The 23778-nt window shown below is 46.5% G+C and overlaps 1 protein-coding gene across 1 annotated transcript; it reads left to right on the top strand.

Annotated features, from left to right (window-relative positions):
• Positions 1-4096: 4096 nt before the first annotated feature.
• Positions 4097-22493, top strand: LOC121270150 (zinc finger protein OZF-like). The gene is made up of 3 exons (XM_041175459.1): positions 4097-4329; positions 5949-6725; positions 21620-22493. Exons 1-3 carry the CDS (start codon positions 4097-4099, stop codon positions 22212-22214), a joined length of 1605 nt encoding a protein of 534 aa, XP_041031393.1. The 3' UTR covers positions 22215-22493.
• Positions 22494-23778: the final 1285 nt, after the last annotated feature.

Here is a 23778-nt window from a genome sequence, read left to right as displayed (position 1 = left end):
TGGAAGTGGAAGATTGACAGACGGGAAACTCAAACCAAACATCACATCAAGATCTGACAGAGTCACTCATTTCATCAGGACCTGAATATCATCGCTCTTTGAATGTGGAAAGGAAAAGCTTTGTCTGAACTGTCTGTCAGAGAAGATTTCAGGTATCAGTGTGACTGGAAAAGCACTGAGACACACAAACCCTGGTAAGAGGACACATCAGTCGTCTCAATTTCTCTGCTCCTCTCACCCACTCTAACCTGTCTCTCTCTGAACTTGCCGCACTCCGTACTCTCAGGTCCAACCCAGACATTGTCATCAAACCTGCTGACAAGGGTGGTGCTGTTGTTGTCTGGTGCAATGACATCTATCTCGCAGAGGCTGAGCGTCAACTCGCAGACACTTCCTCCTACCTCTCCCTGGACCATGACCCCACCACTGAACATCAAGCCATTGTTTCCAGGACTGTTACTGACCTCATCTCCTCTGGAGATCTTCCTTCCACAGCTTCCAACCTCATCGTCTCCCAACCTTGGATGGCCCACTTCTACCTCCTATCCAAAATCCACAAACAGGACTGTCCCGGCAGACCGATTGTGTCAGTCTGTTCCTGCCCCACGGAACTCATTTCTTGCTATCTTGACTCCATTCTGTCTCCCCTTGTCCAGTCCCTTCCCACCTACATCCGCGATTCCTCTGACACCCTACATCATGTCAACAATTTCCAGTTCCCTGGCCCCAACTGCCTCCTCTTCACCATGGACGTCCAATCCCTCTACACCTCCATCCCCCACCGGGATGGTCTGAGGGCTCTCAGATTCTTCCTCGAACAGAGGCCTGAACAATCCCCATCCACCAGCACTCTCCTCAGTCCAGCTTAACTTGTTCTCACACTGAACAATTTCTCCTTAAACTCTTCTCTCTTCCTCCAAATGGAAGTGGCTATGGGTACCCGCATGGGCCCCAGCTATGCCTGTCTCTTTATGGGGTATGTGGAACATTCCTTGTTCCAGTCCTACTCCAGCCCCCTCCCACAACTCTTTCTCCGGTACATCGATGACTTTTTTGGTGCTGCTTCATTCTCTCGTCTGTACCTGGAAAATTTATTAATTTTGCTTCCAATTTCCACCCCTCTATCATTTTCACATGGTTGATCTCTGACACTTCCCTTCCCTTCCTTGACCTCTCAGTCTCAATTTCTGGTGATAGACTGTCCACCAATATTCATTACAAGCCTACCAACTCCCACAGCTACCTTGACCACAGCTCCTCACACCCCGCTTCCTGTAAGGACTCCATGCCATTATCTCAGTTCCTTTGCCTCCGTTGCATCTGTTCTGCTGATGCCACTTTCAAAAACAGTTCCTCTGACATGTCTTCCTTCTTCCTTAACCAAGGTTTTCCACCCACGGTGGTTGAAAAGGCCCTCAACCCTGTCCGGCCCATCTCCCACGCATCGGCCCTCATACCTTCCTCTCCCTCCCAGAAACGTGATAGGGTCCCCCTTGTCCTCACTTATCACCCCACCAGCCTCCGCATTCAAAGGATCATCTTCCACCATTTCTGCCAACTCCAGCATGATGCCACCACCAAACATATCTTCCCTTCACCCCCCCGGCGGCATTCCGCAGGGATCGTTCCCTCCGGGACACCCTGGTCCACTCCTCCATCACCCCCTACACATCAACCCCCTCCCAAGGCACCTTCCCATGCAACCGCAGAAGGTGCAACACCTGCCCCTTTACTTCCCCCCTCCTCACTGTCCAAGGGCCCTAACACTCCTTTCAAGCGAAGCAGCATTTCACTTGCACTTCCCTCAATTTAGTCCACTGCATTCGTTGCTCCCAATGCAGTTTCCTTTACATTGGACAGACCAAACACAGACTGGGTGACCACGTTGCAGAATATCTTCGGTCTGTCTGTAAGCATGACCCAGACCTCCCTGTTGCTTGCCATTTCAACACACCACCTTGCTCTCTTGCCCACATATCCGTCCTTGGCCTGCTGCATTGTTCCAGTGAAACTCAACGCAAACTGGAGGAACAGCACCTCATCTTCTGACTAGGCACTTTATAGCCTTCCGGACTGAATATTGAGTTCAACAACTTAAGATCATGAACACTCTCCTCCATCCTCCCCACCCTTTTCCAATCCCACTTTTTTCCAATAATTTATATAGATTTTTCTTTTCCCACCTATTTCCATTATTTTTAAATGTATTTCCATCCATTGTTTTATCTCTACTTTTTAGACAATTTCGATATCTTCCCCCCACCCCACCCCCACTAGGGCTATCTGTACCTTGCTCGTCCTGCTTTCTACCCTTAATGTCACCTATTAGCACATTTCTTAGCTAATATCACCACCGTTAACATCTCTTTGTCCTTTTGTCTATGACATCTTTTGGCAATCTCCACCTATCACTGGCCCTCTATCCAGCTCTACCTGTCCCACCCCCCCTTAAACTAGCTTATATTTCACCTCTCTTCTATTTTTCCTTAGTTCTGTTGAAGAGTCATACAGACTCGAAACGTTAACTGTGTTCCTCTCCACAGATGCTGTCAGACCTGCTGAGTTTTTCCCAGGTATTTTTATTTTTGTCCTGGAGAAGTGTGTTCAGTTCTGGGCAACAAACACCAGGAAGGATAGAATGGCCTTAGAGGGAGTGTAGCACAGATTTATCTGAGTGATCTGAGCTCCAAGGGTTAAATTACAGATTGAGATTACACAAAAGAGTCACAGAGTCATTATGACACAGAGGAGGCCATTAGGCCCGTTGAGTCTATGCCAGCTATGTAGAGCAATCCAATCAGTCCCATTCCCTTGCTCTATCCTCGTATCCTTGCAAGTTTATTTCCCTCATGCTTGTATCCAATTTCCTTTTGAAATCATTCATCATGTCCATTTCCACCCCCTCATAGGCAGTAAGCTGCAGGTCATTTCCACTCACTGTGTAAAAATATTCTTCCTCACATCTCCTGTACCTTTTACCCAAAACCTTAAATCTCTGTCCTTGAGTCCTTGTACGATCAGCTGATGAGAACAGCTTTTCTTTGTACACCTTATCTAAACCTGCCACAATTTTTGCACCTCTATCAATCTCCCCTCAGCCTCCTTTGCAGAAATCATTCTGGTAAATCTCCTCTGTACGTTCTCAGTGACCTTCACATCTTTCCTGAAGTGAGTTGACCAGAACTGGATGCAATTCTCAAATTGTGGCCTAACCAGAGCTTTATAAAAATTCAGCATTACTTCCCTGGTTTTGCTCTCAAAACCATCATTTATGAAGCTCAAGATCCAATCTGCTGTGCTAACCACTCTCTTAATACGTCCTGTCACCTTCAGAAATCAAAGACATGAACACCCAGGTCCCTCTGTCCATGCACACTCTTTAGAGCTGTGTCATGAGTTATATCTTCCTCCTCTCTATTCCTCCTGCCAAAATCCATCATCTCACTGTGAGGGTTGTAATGCCTGGAATTTAGAAGATTAAGGGCTGATTTGATCAAAGTTTTCGGGGTATTAATTGGAACTGACAGTGTAGATAGGATGAGTGGGCAGAATCTACACACAGAATCAGGTTCCAGCATCGTATCAGGGAGAGAGTTCCAGATCCTCACAACTCTCTGTTGGTGCACTTCCCTGTTTTTGTACTCAGTGCCTCTATATCTGAAGCTCAAGACCCCATATGCTTCACTGACTACACATCAATCTGCCCTGCCATAAGAAATCGGTCCCACAAATGGTTTAATCATCACTTGTACTCACAAAGCCTATGTAGTGATCCAACATTTAAAATAGTTCCTGTACTATGTGTCCTGAATACCACACACCCATCCCCAAGGTTATTCATCCCATCTACAAGAACCTCGATCTTCAGATGATAAGGGAATTATCCGGGGATTTCATAAGTCAGAATGCAGGGAGAGAGATGGGTGGACTATGACCACCCAGTAGCCATGACCCCAGTGTTAAGGCAGTTTTTGGAAAACACTGAAATCATTCCTGTGATAGTGACACCAGTAAAAAGGGTAGAGAGAAGAGAGGGATCAGTGACTGGGCTGGAATAGGGGCCACGGCTGGCACGGCCACTGGGAAGCACTTAGACATGGAGAATATGTGGGAACAGGACAAGGCTGTGAGGCAGCAATGGACAGGAATCTTCAGTAAAAGAAATAAAAGGCAGAGAGATGAAATCCTGGAACAACAAGAAGGAGTGAAATCCAGAAAAGAGATGGTGGACGGACTGATTGAGAGAAAGGGAACAGTCAGTGAGATCATTCAGCAGAATAAGATTGAGGTGAAAAGTCAGAACATTTCTAAAGCTGTTCCCTGTGTGATGTAAGGAGGGTTTTTATTGGATCAGGTACAACAAGGCCAGGAGGACATTGAAAAACAATACAGAGTCCAACAATAGAGAGCCCAAAGGGTCTGGAGGGGGGAGGATTAATAATCCCAGGGAGTCACAGGGCCAGGAGGACATTGAGAAACAATAGAGAGCCCAAAGGGTCTGGAGGGGGAAGGTTAATAAACTCAGGGAGTCACAGGCTGTACAAACTTCGAGTGTGAGCCCAGACCCATTTTAAAACAGTGAACAAATAAATCCCTGATTTTACTGAGACTCTTTTCTGTGTCCCAGCTTCTGTAAATACTGACTGGTAAGGGCTGGAATATCAGGAGGCTTCACACCACTGGCTGCTCTTGAGGAAGTGATCTCCAATCAGATTAATGTGCTTCTGCTGTGAGGAACAAAGTGTCCAAACCTCTCATTGTGCTTCCTGTCCAATATCTCCCTTGCCATGGATCTTCTGTTTTACCAACTGGGAAAATATTTGCCTGTTCACTGATTGGTCTTGATGGTGGCTGGTTTACCCAGAATGCCTCATGGGTCAGAAAGCCCCCTATCAATGAGAACAGGAACCCAGAGCGCCGGCATGGGGGCCGGGCTGTGCTCAGAGCATGCTCATTGCGGCTGGTGGAGACGGACTGGGCTGGAACAGGCAGCTCAAGAAGCCGGAGGAGATTGTGGACACAAGGGAGGAATTGGAGCTGGGTCACAATTAGATGATGTCAGATAATTCTGGAGGGTTGTAGGGCTGGAGATCCCCACAATGTCAGTCAGGGAGCACAGGGGATAATGGTGAACAAGACTTGGTGCGAGTAAGAACATGAGCAGCTGAGCTTTGGGTGACCTCCAGTTTCTATGAAGCTGAATCTGGGAGGCCGACAAGATGCACATTCGAATAGTCCAGTTTAGAGGGAACAAGGGAATGGTTTCAGCATCAGATGAACTGAGGCAGGGGCACAGCTGGGTGATGTTACTGAGGGGGAAATGGGTGGTTTTAGTGATATGTAGTCAGAAGCTCAGCTTGGGCTGAAATATGACAAGAAGATTGTGAACAGCCTAGTTCAGCCTCAGAGAGCTGCACGAGGGATGGAGTTGGTGTCTGGGGAGTGGATTTTGTAGTAGGGACTGAAGATAATGAGTTTCATCTTGCCAACATTTAAATGGAGGAAATTTCTGCTCATCCAGTACTGGATGTCCAACAAGTCAGGAGAGTGTGCAAGTTGGAGGGGAACTTGGAGGTGATGGTGTTCACATACACCCTCTACCCTGCTCCTTCTCGGTAGGGGGAGGCTGAAGGTTTGGCATATTCTGTCAAAGTTCTGGTTGACTTGAAGATGCATTAAATGCTCTTTCACCTTTCATGAAACAGCTTTTCATGGTCACTCTTTCCGAGTGTCAGCCCCACAAATGACCAGATTGATTCAGCTCAATTTTACAACCTGCCTTTGTGTTTTTGTGGGTTCTCTCTCACTCCCTTTCTTATTATCTACATCAATTTCACAGGGTTTAGAAGGGGAGGATTTGCAGTTGGGAAACTGGAAACCAAACATCACATCAGAATCTGATGCAGTCACGCAATTTATCGTAACCTGGATATCATCGGATTTTGAACATGGAAGGAGAAAGCACCGTCCGCAGTGGAGAGAAACCGTACACGTGTTGTGTGTGGACGAGGTTTCAGCCGATCATCTCGTCTGTCAAAACATAAATGCAGTCACAACAGGGAGAAGCCGTGGAAATGTGGGGACTGTGGGAAGGGATTCAGATCCCCGTCTGACCTGGAAAAGCATCGGCGCAGTCACACTGGGGAAAGACCATTCACCTGCTCCACGTGTGGGAAGGGATTCACAATTTCAGCCCACCTGCTGACACACCAGCGAGTTCACAGTGAAGAGAGGCCTTTTGGGTGCCCAAACTGTGGGAAGTGCTATAAAAGTTCTGGGGAATTGATGTCCCATCAGCGAGTTCACACTGACGAGAGACCTTTTAAATGCCCAGACTGCAGCAAATGCTATAAAAGTTCCAGTGAACTGATGTCCCACCAACGTGTCCACACTGACGAGAGACCGTTCAGGTGCTCTCAATGCGGGACTGGGTTCAGGCGATCATCTCAACTCATTGTACACCAGCGAGTTCACACTGGGGAGAGACCATTCACCTGCTCCGAGTGTGGGAAGGGATTCACTCAGTCAACTGACCTCCTGACACACCAGCGAGTTCACACTGGGAAGAGACCATTCACCTGCTCTGAGTGTGGGAAAGGATTCACTCAGTCATCCAACCTGCTGACACACCAGCGAGTTCACACTGGGGAGAGGCCGTTCACCTGCCCCAAGTGTGGGAAGGGATTCACCACCTCATCCAGTCTCCTGAGACACCACCGAGTTCACAGATAATTACCAGAACTGAAGGATGTTCATTGGGGTCTGTTTTTACTGATGTTAATAATCTCCAGCCCAGTTATAGTGGCTAATATTCTGGCTAAAAGTCAAATAAATCAGTTGTGTGTTAAAAACAGTGTTTTGAATCTTTTTAATATCTCTAACATAAGTCAGTTCCTTCTGAAGGGCTCTCCCTCTCCCCTGTCTCCTCCATCCTCACCCCCAAAAACAAGTGTGAGAAGCTCATGGATCTTCTCTATCACCAAGATTGAGACAATCCACTTAGCTGCCTCTGCTGCTTCCCTCCCTTCCACTAGACCAAACTGCCTTTAAAGTTCCCCCTTGTCCCAGCTGTGCACTCGCATCTTTCTCTACTTTCTCTCCCATCTCCTCTCATGTCCTCTGAGGTCTCATCCTGTCCATGAGACCCACCTGGTCTATCGACCCTGTTCCCACTAAACTGTTGATCAATCAACTTCCCCATAATAACTGAGTTTGTTAACATTTCTCTCTCTTCAGGCACTGTCTCTCACTCCTTCAAAAAACAAACCCTTGACCCCATCATCCTTGCAAATTATTCCCCAATCAGCAACCTCCCTTTCCTCTTCAAAGTCCAAGAACATTTTTTCACCTACCATAGGTCCATGGAAAGATCTCCTCATGCTAAGAAGATGGATGCCATTCTGAATGCAAGCTGCCGACTTATCACAGGTTGTTTAAAACCAACAAACACCAACAGCCTATATATCCTGGTGGGTATCGCTCCCCTGATACAAAAAGAATGGTAGCCAGCAAGAAAGAGCGACTCCGTCAAAAATCAGATGAGAGGCACCCTGTACGTGGTCATACACCTACACCCAGCCACCTAAAGTCAAGGAAGAACTTCAAGAACAGCGTTGTTCCATTACAATCAACCCCATCTGAAACTTGTGGAAAGACCGGCTCGCCAGTCTTGAACAACCCCCAGCGATGGAAATTCTACCGGATGAAAGCCTTCCCCCAGGAGCTAATTGCAACTGGGCAACCTGGAAGTGCCTTACTAGACTTAGGACTGGTGTAGGTCATTCAAAGGTGTCACTAAGCAAATGGGGATATACAACCAGCCCAACAACTTGTGAATGTGGAACTGTACCACAGATTATGCAACATCTCCTGCAATGTCTATCGCTAGAGGAACCCTGCACTGTTGCAGATCTTGCCGAATTCAACAACAAGGCGCAAAAATGTGTCCAGTTCTGGCTGGGCCATGTATAGACTGTCTGTGGACACGATAAGAAGAACCCCAGTCTCAACTCATCACAGCATCTTTACAATGCAGAAGGAGGCCACTCAGCCCATTGAGTCTGCACTGGATCTCTGAAAGAGCATTCCACCTAGTTCCACTCCCCTGCTTTATCCCTGTACTCTTGCACATTCTCTCTTTTCAGACAGCAATCCAATTCCATTTTGAATACTTCGATCGAACTTGCCCCACCATCCCTTTGTTCCAGACTCCAACCATTCTCTCGGTGAAAAAATTTTTCTTCACATCACACTTACTCATTTTACCAATTATTTGGAATCTGTGCCCTCTAGTTCTTGGTGTTCTCTTGAGTGGGAACAGTTTCTTACTATTTACCCTGTCTAAACCCCTCAGGATCTTGACTACCTCTATCAAGTCTCCTCTCAGCCTTCTTTCCTCCAATGAAAACAGTCCCAACCATTCCAATCTATCCTCATAGCTACAGTTCTTCATCCTGGGAATCATTATTGTGAATCTCCTCTGTATTCTCTCCAATGCCTTCACATCCTTCAAGTATGGTGCCCAGAACTGGATGCAGTACTCCAGATGAGGCCTAACTAGTGTCTTTTACAAGTTCAACATGATCTTCATACTCTTGTACTCAATGCCCCTATTAAGAAAGCCGAAGATACTAGATGCTTTATTAACTGCTCTCTCAACATGCCCTGCCATCTTCAATGACTTATGTACGTCTACACTGAGATCCCTCTGTTCCTGCACCTCCTTTAGAGACTCTCCCTTTATGTTATACTGTCTCATCACACCTTTCCTGCCAAAACAAATCACCACACACTTCTCTGCATTGAACTCCATCTGCCACTTCTCTTTTGATTCCCTTTTATGTTCATTGCCAGCCTCTTCTCATGCTCTCTCCTTGCTTTTCTTATTAGTTTCTTCACTCCCCCTCTGGTCCTTCTATATGCAGCCTGATTCTCCATTGAATTTTCTACCTGCCATCTGTCGTATGCGCACTTCTTCCTTTTCATCTTTACCTCTATCTCTCTCATCATCCAGGACACTCTGGATTTATTTGTCCTAAGTTTCCCCTTCAAGGGAATATGCCTTAACATTGTCTGCAATGCTTTTTCTTTGAAGGTGGCCCCATTGTTCAGCCACTGTCTTTTCTGCCAGCATTTGATTCCAACTCACTCGACTCAGATGCATTCTCATCCCATTGAAATTGGCTTTCCCCCAATTAATTATCCCTGCTCTGGATTGTTCCCTGTCCTTTTCCATGATTAACCTAAAACTTCTGATACAATGGTCACTGTTCCCTAGAGGCTCTCCCACTGATAGTTGATCCACTTGGGCCAACTCATTTGACAGAACTAGGTCCAAAAGAGCATGTCCCCCTGTTAGACAGGAAACATACTGCTGTAGAAAATTATCTTGAACACATTCCAGGAACTTTTGTCCATCTTGTCCTTTTGTACTATTCCTATCCCAGTCTATATTTGGATAACTGAAGTCCCCCATTATGATTACTCTATAACTCTTGCACCTCTCTGTAATTTCTTTGCAAATTTGTTTTTCCAAATCTCTTCCACTAGTTGGTGGTCTATATCCTGCACCAATCAATGTTCTTGCACCTTTCCCATTCTTTACCTATAGCCAGAGAGATTCTGTCCTTGACCCTCTAGAACATCCTCCCTCTCCAGCACTGTAATGCTATCTTTAACCAATATTGTCACTCTCCCCCTTTTCTTCCTTTCCTGTTTCTCTCCTAAACACCTTATACCCAGGAATATTTAACACCCAGTCCTGCCCTCCTTTGAGCCAGATCTCTGTTACAGCAGTAATATCATAATTCCATTTGTTAATCTGTGCTTGCAGTTCACCAATCTTACTAATCCCATTCTGTGCACTCACATACATGCACATTAGCCCTGGTTTAGGCTTTTTTGACTTTCCCGCTTATTATGACTCCATCTAATGACTGAGTGTTGCCTACTCGAACTCTATCAAACTCTCCAAGTATTCGATCTACCTTGATGGAACTCTCTGATATACCCTCATTATCAGTCAATACTTCACTACTTCCCACTGCCAGTTTTTCTCCTTTGCACTCTGAATTTCCCCTCAGGTTCCCAACTCCCTGCCAATCAAGTTTAAACCCTCACCAACAACACTAGCAAACTTCCCTGTGAGGATATTAGTCCCAGTCCTCTTAAGGTATAACCCGTACTTCTTGTAAAGGTCCCACGTGCCCCAGAACTGGTCCCAATGCATCAGAAATCTAAAGCCCTCCCTCCTACTCCATTTCTCCAGCCACGTGTTGAACTGTTCAATCTTCCTATTCTTATGCTTATTAGCATGTGGCACTGGGAGTAATCCTGAGATTCATGCTCTTGATGTCCTGCTTTTTAATTCCCTTCCTAACTCCCTAAAATCTGATTTCAGGACCTCATCCCTTTTCCTACCTATGTCATTGGTCCCAATGTGGACCACGACCTCTGGCTGCTCACCGTTCCCCAAAAGAATGTCCTGCAGCTGCTCTGTGACATCCTTGACCCTGGCACCAGGGAGGCAACATACTATCCTGCAGTAATGTCTATGGCAGCAGCCTGTCTGCTCCCCAAATGATGGAATTCCCTACTACTATAGCATTTCCACTCTTCCTCCTCCCCTCCTGTGCAGCTGAGCCACCCGTGGTGCCACGGACTAACTTTTGCTGCAGTCGTCTGAGGAACCATCTTGCTCAGCAGCATCCAAAATGGAAAAGTGGTTAGAGAGTGAGACATCCTCAGCGATGTCTCTCTTAGATACTATGGCAGTTACCCTTTCCCTCTCTGCCTGTGCACTTCTTAGCTGCAGTGTGACCACCTCTCTCAATGTGCTATCCACGTAATCCTCAGCCTTGTGGATGCATCACAGTGACTAGAGCCGCCGCTCAAGCTCCACAACTCAGAACTCAAGTTTCTGCAGCTGGTCACAGTTCCTGCAAATGTAGTTATCAAGGGCATTTTGTGCCTGCATGACTTCTCACCAAAGAAGGATGCACATTCCACATGGCCGAGCTGCACTGACATTTCATAAACTTCATACAAAGCATTTTCTATACTGTTTATTTACTAATTTGTTTTAATTATTTTCTTAATTTAGAATAATTCCTACGTGGGCTCCAATTTACTGTGTTAATCTCAGTCTTGCCCTTTCTCCTTAAAACTGACCTCTGCATCTGGTACCGTGTAAGTTTACCAGAGCAATCACTGTCAGTCCGTGATAGAAATGCAGACGAGAAATTCTTGGTTTGAGTTTCTTGTGTGTAAATCCTCATCTTCTAACCCCCTGTCACTCAGGATAAATTCACACCATTCATTCCTGCTTCCTGGCCCAGGATGACGGTGCATGCACCCAGCTGCACACTGCCCCTCAGTGTTGTTGGCAGTCCCTCTATTCGAAGATGGCATTTACTCAGGGTCTGCCGTAGGTCTCAGTGTGAATGAACAGACCCACAGATCTTTGGACACATGGGGCAGGATATCCCATGAGGCATTGGGATCAGCAGAGTCAGATTTGCTTCTTTTTCTTTCCTTCTCTATCGTTTCTCTGCCTCATCAATAAGACATTGGGCCTCGAAGGTTAATGCAGCTTGATGGACAAGTTGTCACCATTCTGAACAGTGGGTAACAAGCTCCTTCCAGTCAGGAAAAACATCGCCCCCTACAAAAATGGCTGCTGCGCATGCGCCCTGCTGCACGTTACCCCAAAAAAGATAAAAACAAAAAAACTGCGAATGCTGGAAATCCAAAACATAAACAAAAACAGAATTACCTGGAAAAACCCAGCAGGTCTGGCAGCATCGGCGGAGAAGAAAAGAGTTGACGTTTCGAGACCTCATGACCCTTCCAAAAACGATGGCGGTCGTTCGTCTCTGGAAGCTGTTGGCCCGCTCCATGCAAATGGGGGCACCGGTAAGTTCTGTTTCGGGGTTTGGGCTTGTACGAAATATTTACGAAGCCGCCCCGCCCACTTATCGGATCCATCGCTCCCTCCGCCTCGCCATCTCCCTCTTACCCATAGCGAATCTGAAAAAAGCCACTCACCATCGCCATTAGCCCCACTGCGCATGCTTCAGTCAGCCTGGCCCCGCCTCTCGCTTACTCCGATTGGTTGGATGACCAACAGCTCCTGTTCGAACCTTCTTCCCGCCCCTTCTTCCTATTGGTTCTAAGCTGCCGTCAATCACCCAGGCTTTGTGACGGTTTCAAACGCTGAGAGCAATTTAACAGACGCAGCCTGACTTGCTGATTCTTGGCAGCATTTTCGGTTTGGGAATTAGAGCTAGAGATGGATGGTCAGTTCCCCTCTGTCCGGGGGATTTACACTCATTTCCCCAGTGCAGTGATTATCACGTTTATTTTACATGAGAAAGTCTCCGGTTCAATCCTGACTGAATCTTTGTGTTTAAAATTGTTGCCGATGAGGAATTAATCGTGGGTTTAGTTTCATTTCGAACAGGGTGACAGTTCCTGTTGTCTCAATCTTTAAAAGCTCCTTCTTCACCTTTAAACAGTTAACGATAAGCGAGAGAAGACTGATCCACAGTGACCCAAAAAAAGGATACCTCAGATGCTGGGAATCCGACCTCAAAACAGAAAATGTTGGAAACACTCAGCAGGTCAAACAGCATCCATGGAGATGGAAACAGAGTGAATGTTTCAGGTCGGTGACCTTTCACCAAACAGGAAAGATTTAGAGGTGTAATAGTTTTCCAGCAAATATAGTGTCCGGGAAAAGAGAGGGGGAGAGGAGGAAAGAACAAATGGTGTTGCGATAGGATGGAAGACTGGTGAGAGTAAATGATCAAGGGGATGATGATTCAAGGTGAAATTGGGCTATAATGAGACAAGTAAATAAATTAATAAGACAAGCGAACAAAGAAAAGACAGGTCCAGATGAGGCATAACCGGTAACAACAGAATCATTGCCAACACCTACCATCTGAAAGAATGGGAGCTGTGATCTGAAATTGTTGAAATGAATGTTGATTCTGGAAGGTTGTAAAGCGCCTAATCCAAGAGGAGCTCCTATTCCACAACTGTCTATTGAGCTTCATTGGAACAGTGCAGGAGACCGAGGACTAGGTGGTCAGAGTAGGAGAGAGGGCGAAGAGTTAAATTGCTAAATGATCAGAAGCTCAGGATCACACTTGCTGAATGAATGGGAATGTAGCACAAAACAGTCACCCAGTCCGGATTTAGTCTCCTCAGTCTCGGGGAGACTGCATCTTGTGCAGTGAAAATACACAATACTAAATAGCAAGAAGTACAAGTAAATCACAGCATCACCTGGAAAGTATGTCGAAGGCCTGGAACATGGGAAGGAAGGAGTTGAAAGGGTGGGTGCTGTATCTCTGTGCTTGGAAATGACTCACAGTGATGTTCATAAGACCATAAGAAATAGAAGTGGTGGAGACCATACCCTGAGCCTCTACACCATTAAATGATCTTCCGCCATAATTCCATTTTTCTGCCCTATCCAAAAATCCATTGATTCCCCTGATATACAAATCTTCTTGGATTTGTGTCTTGAATATACTCAAGGCAGAGATCAATTCATTTTAATCTGGAAAATGCACAATGAAGATACACATTAATTGCAAGTTCTCCATATCACTGCTCAGCAATGATATTAACTCAACTTAACATGACCGAGTGTCACCACGGTCAAACCTTGTCATTCTCAGACACGCTATTCTTTATGTCATAATTGAAGAATTAAGAGTGAAATGGCCAGCTGATTCACTGTAAGGGGAAGACACAGCTTTGTAGATGCTCCGTAGTGTTACAGACTGGCTCGTTGGATCTGCTCACTCCGTTCCATCTTTTATTCAGCTCATGGGAAAATGACTGAAATGCTGTAACATTTGGGGAGTTTGCTGCTCAGATTAGCCCAGGTTTCCTTATTAAAAGGAGGACTGGAGAAGATGCAAGAAAAAAAAATACTGGAGTATTGCTGTAACTGAAAGTGTATACCTACCAAGAGAGATTGAACAGGCTTGACATGTTTTCTCTGGAAAAGTGAGTGAGGGGAGACCTGATCAAGGAATTTAAGATAACAGAGGTGTTTTTACAGGGTAGAAAATTGGGAAATGTTTCCATTTACACAAGGTTGAAAGTAAATATAACTTAGAAACAAAGAAACTAGGAGCAGCAGTAGGCCATTCGGCCCTTCGAGCCTGCTCCACCATTCAATATGATTATGGCTAATTACTTAGTCAGTAATAAATCTAATGTGCAGTTCAGGAGCGAATTCCTTAACCAGAGATAAAACAGAAAATGCTGGAAGTACTCAGCATATCTGGCAGCATCTGGAGATTGAGAAACAGAGTTAATGTTTCATGTCTATGAAGTGATGCAGTGCAGTTAGGATGAAAGGTCATAGACCTGAAATGTAAACTCTGTCTCCCTTCCACAAATGCTACTAGATCTGCTGATTACTTACAGCTTCTTTTTGTTGCTGCTGATTCAGATTTCCAGCATCTCCAGTATTTTCCTTTTCTTTAACTGGATAGTGTTAAAAATGTGGGTCTCATTACCGGAAAAGTTTTGGATGCTCGCCTGAGCTGGAAACTGATGAGTAAAATCCGACCACAAAATATCATTCACCAGCTGAATATGGAAATGGATCTTCTCGGTTATCCCATTTACTGACACAACAGTTCAGTCACGCTGGAGGAAGACCATTCAGACACTTCACTTGTGCGGAGAGATTTATTCAATTTTCCCACCTGCTAGTACTCGAGCTTTAGAAGTTCAAAGGATCTGTTGCACAATCAGCACAATCTTATTGGTGAGGAGCAGTTTAACTGTTCTGTTGAAGGAAAACAAATCAGTTGTTCACCCCACCCTCTGAGACTTCAGTGAGTTCACATCCGACAGGAATGGTTAGTTCTCCTGTTAGTCATATCCAAGACAGAAATGTGGTGGAGGGCCCACGCAGTTTGGTTGTTGTGTGATTTGATTTTAATAAGTTTCCTCTTGGCCCTAATGGCTCCAATTTAAATCGGAAGATAAAATAAAGCAAGATTTTCAACAGCGACGTCTTTCAATGGCGGAGCGTTTACCCAGCATTCTCCGCGAAGAAGAATGTGACCTATCCAGACCACAGGCGCTTTCTGCGCAGGCGTATTGCTGGGCTGTAACCGGAGCCTGCGCAATGCGGTCACTGACTGGGGCATGCACAGTGCAGGTTGTGCCTGGAGTTAGACGGAGAAGGGAGAAACAATCGAGTGAGGGTGAGTAATGGAGCCGGTGGGTGGGTGGAGAGGATAAGAGCCAGCGGAGTGGACGGGGAGGCTTCATAAGCACCCGGTGGAAGCCACAAATCCCGACTAAGAAGCTACCGATCTTATTTACACGGGACAGGGTGCGAGAGCTCGTGAACTGCCTGTTTCTCAGGTCCGGCTTAACGGCCGCCATCTTGAGCGGGGTCAATGTGCAGCAGGGCGCATGCGCGGTCATCCCTGTCCCTGTCAGCAGGAGGAGAGAATATTGTGATTTTCCATCCTGGACTGACAGGGGTGGGCTTTGGAAACTCCTTTTACACGGGATTAGAAGGGGAGGATTGACACACAGCAAATTCCAACCAAGAGAAATGTCTCTCTCTTCAATTTCTATCCTGGAATTACAGTGATGGTTTCCATAAACATACAGGTTACTGGAAGTGGAAGATTGACAGACAAGAAACTCAAACCAAACATCATATCAAGATCTGACAGTCACCCAATTCATCAGGACCTGAATATCATCGCCCTTTGAATGTGGAAAGGAAAAGGTTTGTCTCAACTGTATGTGGGAGAAGATTTCAGGTATCAGTGTCACTGAGACACACAAACCCTGGTAAGAGCACACATCAGTCGTCTCAATTTCTCTTCTCTCACCCACTCTAACTTGTCTCTCTCTGAACTTGCTGCACTCCGTACTTTCAGGTCCAACCCAGACATTGTCATCAAACCTGCTGACAAGGGTGGTGCTGTTGTTCTCTGGTGCAATGACCTCTTCCTCGCAGAGGCTGAGTGTCAACTCGCAGACACTTCCTCCTACCTCTCCCTGGACCATGACCCCACCACTGAACATCAAGCCATTGTTTCCATGACTGTTACTGACCTCATCTCCTCTGGAGATCTTGCTTCCACAGCTTCCAACCTCATTGTCTCCCAACCTTGGACGGCCCACTTCTACCTCCTATCCAAAATCCACAAACAGGACTGTCCCGGCAGACCGATTGTGTCAGTCGGTTCCTGCCCCCACGGAACTCATTTCTTGCTATCTTGACTCCATTCTATCTCCCCTTGTCCAGTCCCTTCCCACCTACATTCGCGATTCCTCTGACACCCTACATCATGTCAACAATTTCAAGTTCCCTGGCCCCAACTGCCTCCTCTTCACCATGGACGTCCAATCCCTCTACACCTCCATCCCCCACCAGGATGGTCTGAGGGCTTTCAGATTCTTCCTCGAACAGAGGCCCGAACAATCCCCATCCATCACCACTCTCCTCAATCTAGCTGAAATTGTTCTCACACTGAACAATTTCTCCTTAAACTCTTCTCTCTTCCTCCAAATGGAAGTGGCTATAGGTACCCGCATGGGCCCCAGCTATGCCTGTCTCTTTATGGGGTATGTGGAACATTCCTTGTTCCAGTCCTACTCCAGCCCCCTCCCACAACTCTTTCTCCAGTACATCGATGACTGTTTTGGTGCTGCTTCATGCTCTCGTCTGGACCTGGGAAAATTTATTAATTTTGCTTCCAATTTCCACCCCTCTATCATTTTCACATGGTTGATCTCTGACACTTCCCTTCCCTTCCTTGACCTCTCAGTCTCAATTTCTGGTGATGGACTGTCCACCAATATTCATTACAAGCTTAACGACTCCCACAGCTACCTTGACCTCACACCCCGCTTCCTGTAAGGACTCCATCCCATTCTCTCAGTTCCTTTGCCTCCATTGCATCTGTTCTGATGATGCCACTTTCAAAAACAGTTCCTCTGACATGTCTTCCTTCTTCCTTAACCGAGGTTTTCCACCCACAGCGGTTGAAAGGGCCCTCAACCCTGTCCGGCCCATCTCCCGAGCATCCGCCCTCATACCTTCCTCTCCCTCCCAGAAACGTGATAGGGTCCCCCTTGTCCTCACTTATCACCCCACCAGCCTCCGCATTCAAAGGATCATCCTCCACCATTTCCGCCAACTCCAGCATGATGCCACCACCAAACATATCTTCCCTTCACCCCCCCCGGCGGCATTCCGCAGGGATCGTTCCCTCCGGGACACCCTGGTCCACTCCTCCATCACCCACTACACATCAACCCCCTCCCACGGCACCTTCCCATGCAACCGCAGAAGGTGCAACACCTGCCCCTTTACTCCCTCCCTCCTCACTGTCCAAGGGCCCAAACACTCCTTTCAAGCGAAGCAGCATTTCACTTGCACTTCCCTCAATTTAGTCCACTGCATTCATTGCTCCCAATGCGGTTTCCTCTACATTGGACAGACCAAACACAGACTGGGTGACCGCTTTGCGGAATATCTTCGGTCTGTCTGCAAGCATGACCCAGACCTCCCTGTCACTTGCCATTTCAACACTCCACCCTACTCTCTTGCCCACATTTCCATCCTTGGCCTGCTGCAATGTTCCAGTGAAGCTCAACGCAAACTGGAGGAACAGCACCTCATCTTCCGACTAGGCACTTTACAGCCTTCCGGACTGAATATTGAGTTCAACAACTTAAGATCATGAACTCTCTCCTCCTTCCCCCCCACCCTTTTCCAATCCCACTTTTTTCCAATAATTTATATAGATTTTTCTTTTCCCACCTATTTCCATTATTTTTAAATGTATTTCCATCCATTGTTTTATCTCTACTTTTTAGACTATTTCGATCCCTTCCCCCCACCCCACCCCCACTAGGGCTATCTGTACCTTGCTCATCCTGCTTTCTACCCTTAATGTCACCTATTAGCACATTTCTTAGCTAATATCACCACCGTTAACACCTCTTTGTCCTTTTGTCTATGACATCTTTTGGCAATCTCCACCTATCACTGGCCCTCTATCCAGCTCTACCTGTCCCAGCCCCCCTTAAACCAGCTTATATTTCACCTCTCTTCTATTTTTCCTTAGTTCTGTTGAAGAGTCATACGGACTCGAAACGTTAACTGTGTTCCTCTCCACAGATGCTGTCAGTCGTGCTGAGTTTTTCCAGGTATTTTTGTTTTTGTTTTTGTCCTGGAGAACTGTGTTCAGTTCTGGGCAACAAACACCAGGAAGGATAGAATGGCCTTAGAGGGAGTATAGCACAGATTTATCTGAGTGATCTGAGCTCCAAGGGTTAAATTACAGATTGAGATTACACAAAAGAGTCATTATGACACAGAGGAGGCCATTAGGCCCGTTGAGTCCATGCCAGCTATGTAGAGCAATCCAATCAGTCCCATTCCTCTGTTCTATCCCTGTATCCTTGCAAGTTTATTTCCCTCATGCTTCTATCCAATTTCCTTTTGAAATCATTCATCATGTCCATTTCCACCCCCTCATAGGCAGTAACCTCCAGGTCATTCCCACTCACTGTGTAAAAATATTCTTCCTCACATCTCCCACACCTTTTACCCAAAACCTTAAATCTCTGTCCTTGAGTCCTTGTACGATCAGCTGATGGGAATAGCTTTTCTTTGTCCACCTTATCTAAACCTGCCACAATCTTGTGCATCTCTATCAATCTCCCCTCAGCCTCCTTTGCAGGAACCATTCTGGTAAATCTCCTCTGCACCTTCTCAAGGACCTTCACATCCTTCCTGAAGTGAGGTGACCAGAACTGGATGCAATTCTCAAATTGTGGCCTAACCAGAGCTTTATAAAAATTCAGCATAACTTCCCTGTTTTTGCTCTCAAAACCACCATTTATAAAGCTCAAGATCCAAATTGTTGTGCTAACCACTCTCTTAATACATCCTGTCACCTTCAGAGATCAAAGCCATGAACACCCAGGTCCCTCTGTCCATGCTCACTCTTTAGAGCTGTGCCATGAATTATATCTTCCCTCTCCCTATCCCTCCTGCTAAAATCCATCACCTCACTGTGAGGGTTGTAATCCCTGGAATTTAGAAGATTAAGACCTGATTTGATCAAAGTTTTCGGGATATTAATTGGAACTGACAGGTTAGATAGGATGAGTGGGCGGAGTCTACACACAGAATCAGGTTCCAGCATCGTTTCAGGGAGAGAGTTCCTGATCCTCACAACTCTCTGTTGGTGCACTTCCCTGTTTCTGTATTCAGTGCCTCTATATCTGAAGCCCAAGACCCCATATGCTTCACTGACTACCCCTCAATCTGCCCTGCCATAAGAAATCGATCCCACAAATGGTTCAATCATCACCCATACTCACAAAGCCTACATAATGATACAAGATTTAAAATAGTTCCTGTACTATGTGCCCTGAACACCATACACCCGTCCCCAAGGTTATGTCATCCCATCTTCAAGCACCTTGATGTTCGGATGATAAGGGAATTATCCAGGGATTTCAGAAGTCAGAATGCAGGGAGAGAGATAGGTGGACTATAACCACCCAGTAGCCAAGACCCCGATGTTAAGGCAGTTTTCGGAAAACACTGTTATCGTCCCTGTGATAGTGACACCAGTAAAAAGGGTGGAGGGAAGAAAGGGATCAGTGACTGGGCTGGAATAGGGGCCACGGCTGGCACGGCCACTGGGAAGCACTTAGACATGGAGAATATGTGGGAACAGGACGAGGCTGTGAGGCAGCAATGGACAGGAATCTTCAGTAAAAGAAATAAAAGGCAGAGAGATGAAATCCTGGAACAACAAGAAGGAGTGAAATCCAGAAAAGAGATGGTGGACGCACTGATCGAGAGAAAGGGAATGGTCAGTGAGATCATTCAGCAGAATAAGATTGAGGTGAAAAGTCAGAACATGTCTAAAGCTGTTCCCTGTGTGATGTAAGGAGGGTTTTTATTGGATCAGGTACAACAAGGCCAGGAGGACATTGAGAAACAATACAGAGTCCAACAGTAGACAGTCCAAAGGGTCTGGAGGAGGCGGGTTAATAAACCCAGGGAGTCACAGAGCCAGGAGGACATTGAGAAACAATAGAGAGCCCAAAGGGTCTGGAGGGGGAGGATTAATAATCCCAGGGAGTCACAGGCTGAACAAACTTCGAGTGTGAGCCCAGACCCATTTTAAAACAGTGAACAAATAAATCCCTGATTTTACTGAGACTCTTTTCTGTGTCCCAGCTCCTGTAAATACTGACTGGAAAGGGACCGGAATCTCAGGAGGCTTCACACCGCTGGCTGCTCGTGTGGAAGTGATCTCCGATCAGATTAATGTGCTTCTGCTGTGAGTATTTAATAAAGTGTCCGAACCTCTCATAGTCTTTCCTGTCCAATCCACCACTTGCCATGGATCTTCCATTTTACCAACTGGGAAAACAATTGCCTGTCCACTGATTGGTCTTGATGGCAGCTGGTTTACCCAGAGTGCTCCATGTGTCAGAAAATCCCCCACCATGAGAACAGGCACCCAGAGCGCCGGCATGGGGGCCGGGCTGTGCTCGGAACATGCTCAGTGCGGCTGGTAGAGACAGACTGGGGTGGAACAGGCAGCTCAGGAGGCCGGAGGAGATTGTGGACACAAGGGAGGAATTGGAGCTGGGGGTGGGTCACAATTAGATGATCGCAGATAATTCTGGAGGGTTGTAGGGCTGGAGATCCCCACAATGTCGGTCAGCAAGCACAGGGGATGATGGTGAACAAGACTTGGTGCGAGTAAGAACATGAGCAGCTGAGTTTTGGGTGACCTCCAGTTTCCCTGGAGTTGCATCTGGGAGGCCAAAAAGTTGCACATTCGAATAGTCCAGTTTTGAGGGAACAAAGGAATGGTTTCAGCATCAGATGAACTGGGGCAGGGGCACAGCTGGGTGATGTTACTGAGGGGGAAATGGGTGGTTTTAGTGATTTGTAGTCAGAAGCTCAGCTTGGGCTGAAATATGACAACAAGATTGTGAACAGCCTGGTTCAGCCTCAGAGAGCTGCAAGAGGGATGGAGTTGGTGTCTGGGGAGTGGATTTTGTAGTAGGAACTGAAGATAATGGCTTCCCTCTTGCCAACATTTAAATGGAGGAAATTTCTGCTCATCCAGTACTGGATGTCCAACAAGTCAGGAGAGTGTGCAAGTTGGAGGGGAACTTGGAGGTGATGGTGTTCACATACACCCTCTACCCTGCTCCTTCTCGGTAGGGGAGGCTGAAGGTTTGGCAGATTCTGTCAAAGTTCTGGTTGACTTGAAGATGCATTAAATGCTCCTTCACCTTTCATGAAACAGCTTTTCATGGTCACTCTTTCCTAGTGTCAGCCCCACAAATGACCAGATTTATTCAGCTCAATTTCACAACCTGCCTTTGTGTTTTTGTGGGTTCTCTCTCACTCCCTTTTTTATTATCTACATCAATTTCACAGGGTTTAGAAGGGGAGGATTTGCATTTGGGAAACTGGAAACCAAACACCACATCAGAATCTGACGCAGTCACGCAATTTATCATAATCTGGATATCATCGGATTTTAAACATGGAAGGAGAAAGCACCGTCCGCAGTGGAGAGAAACCGTACACGTGTTGTGTGTGTGGACGAGGTTTCAGCCGATCATCTCGTCTGTCAAAACATAAATGCAGTCACAACAGGGAGAAGCCGTGGAAATGTGGGGACTGTGGGAAGGGATTCAGATGCCCGTCTGACTTGGAAAAGCATCGGCGCATTCACACTGGGGAAAGACCATTCACCTGCTCCACGTGTGGGAAGGGATTTACTCTTTCAAACAACCTGCTGAGCCACCAGCGAGTTCACAGTGAAGAGAGACCTTTTGGGTGCCCAGACTGTGCAAAGTGCTATAAAAGTGCTGGGGAACTGATGTCCCATCAACGTGTTCACACTGACGAGAGACCATTCAGATGCTCCCACTGTGGGACTGGGTTCAGGCAATCATCTCAACTCACTGTACACCAGCGAATTCACACTGGGGAGAGACCATTCACCTGCTCTGAGTGTGGGAAGGGATTCACTCAATCATGCAACCTGCTGACACACCAGCGAGTTCACACTGGGGAGAGGCCGTTCACCTGCCCCAAGTGTGGGAAGGGATTCACCACCTCATCCGGTCTCCTGAGACACCAGCGAGTTCACAAATAATTACCAGAACTGAAGGATGTTCATTGGGGTCTGTTTTTACTTATGTTAATAATCTTCAGCCCAGTTTTTGGGGCTAATATTCTGGCTAAAAGTCAAATAAATCAGTTTTGTGTTAAACACTGTTTTGAATCTTTTTAATATCTCTAACATAAGTTAGTTCCTTTTGAAGGGCTCTCCCTCTCCCCTGTCTCCTCCATCCTCACCTCCAACAAGTGTGAGGAGCTCATGGATCTTCTCTATCACCAAGATTGAGACAATCCAATTAGCTGCCTTTGCTGCTTCTCTCCCTTCCACTAGTCTACTAGGCCAAACTGCATCTAAAGTTCCCCCTTGTCCCAGCCGTGCGCTCGCATCTTTCTCTACTTTCTCTCCCATCTCCTCTCATGTCCTCTGAGGTCTCATCCTGTCCATGAGACCCACCTGTTCCCACTAAACTGTTGATCAATCAACTTCCCCATATTAACTGAGTTTGTTAACAGTTCTCTCTCTTCAGGCACTGTCTCTCACTCCTTCAAAATACAAACCCTTGACCCCATCATCCTTGCAAATTACTCCCCAATCTGCAACCTCCCTTTCCTCTTCAAAGTCCGAGAACATTTTTTCACCTACCATATCTGTGTCCATGATTCCTCAAACTCCATCAGATTTCTGCCCTGCCACAGTACTGAAACAGCTCTTACCAAAGTTACAAATGACGAGGAACTCACCTCCTGACTCCACAAAGACTGTCCACCATCTGTAAGGTACAAGTCAGGAGTGTGATGAAATATTCCCCACTTGCCTGGATGAGTGCAGCTCCCACAACATTCAAGAAGCTCGACACCACCCAGGACAAAGCAGCCCCCTTGATTGGCACCACATCCACAGACATTCCCTCCACCACCAACATACAGTAGCAGCAGTATGTACCATCTACAAGGTGCACTGCGGGAATTCACCAAGGCTCCTTAGACAGCACCTTCCAACCCATGACCACTACCACCTAGAAGGACAAGGGCAGCAGACACATGGGAACACCACCACCTGGAACTTCTCCAAGTCACTCACCATCCTGACTTGGAAATATATCACTGTTCCTTCACTACCACTGGGTCAAAATCCTGGAACTCTCTCCCTAACAGCACTGTAGGTGTACCTACACCACATGGACTGCGGCGGTTCAAGAAGGCAGCTCACCACCACCTTCTCAAGGGCAACTAGGGATGGGCAATAAATTCTGGCCCAGCCAGTGAAGCCTACATCCTGTGAATGAATAAAAAAAAACATCCGATGTGACTATGACAAAGATAAACTCTCCCTCTCGACCTGTCTGCAGCCTTTGACAAGGTTGACCACATAATTCTGTTCCATCACCTCTCCACTGTCATCCAGCTGGGTGGGGCTGCTCTCTCCTGGTTCTGTTCTTCTCTATGTAATCAGAGTCAGAGAATCACTGGTAATGTCTTCCCTTCCCACTCCCACAGATACTTCTGGTGTCTCCAAAAAGATCCTCTTATTTCTCATTAACATACTCCACACAACATTAACTGAAAACATTTTGTGTGTCTTGACGATTTTCCAGTTA

Source organism: Carcharodon carcharias, chromosome 27, assembly GCF_017639515.1.
Source record: "Carcharodon carcharias isolate sCarCar2 chromosome 27, sCarCar2.pri, whole genome shotgun sequence".
In the NCBI taxonomy this organism is placed as follows: Eukaryota; Metazoa; Chordata; class Chondrichthyes; order Lamniformes; family Lamnidae; genus Carcharodon; species Carcharodon carcharias.
The sequence above is the reverse complement of the archived record's forward strand: the minus strand, read 5'-3'. Positions and strand labels throughout refer to the sequence as shown.

Coding starts and splice junctions, on each gene's coding strand:
- LOC121270150 (XM_041175459.1), top strand. CDS start 4,097: ATGGAGAATATGTGGGAACAGGACAAGGCTGTGAGGCAGCAATGGACA. Junction 4,330..5,948: donor AAAGCTGTTCCCTGTGTGAT/GTAAGGAGGGTT, acceptor CGGATTTTGAAC/ATGGAAGGAGAAAGCACCGT. Junction 6,726..21,619: donor CTGAGACACCACCGAGTTCA/CAGATAATTACC, acceptor AAGCACCGTCCG/CAGTGGAGAGAAACCGTACA.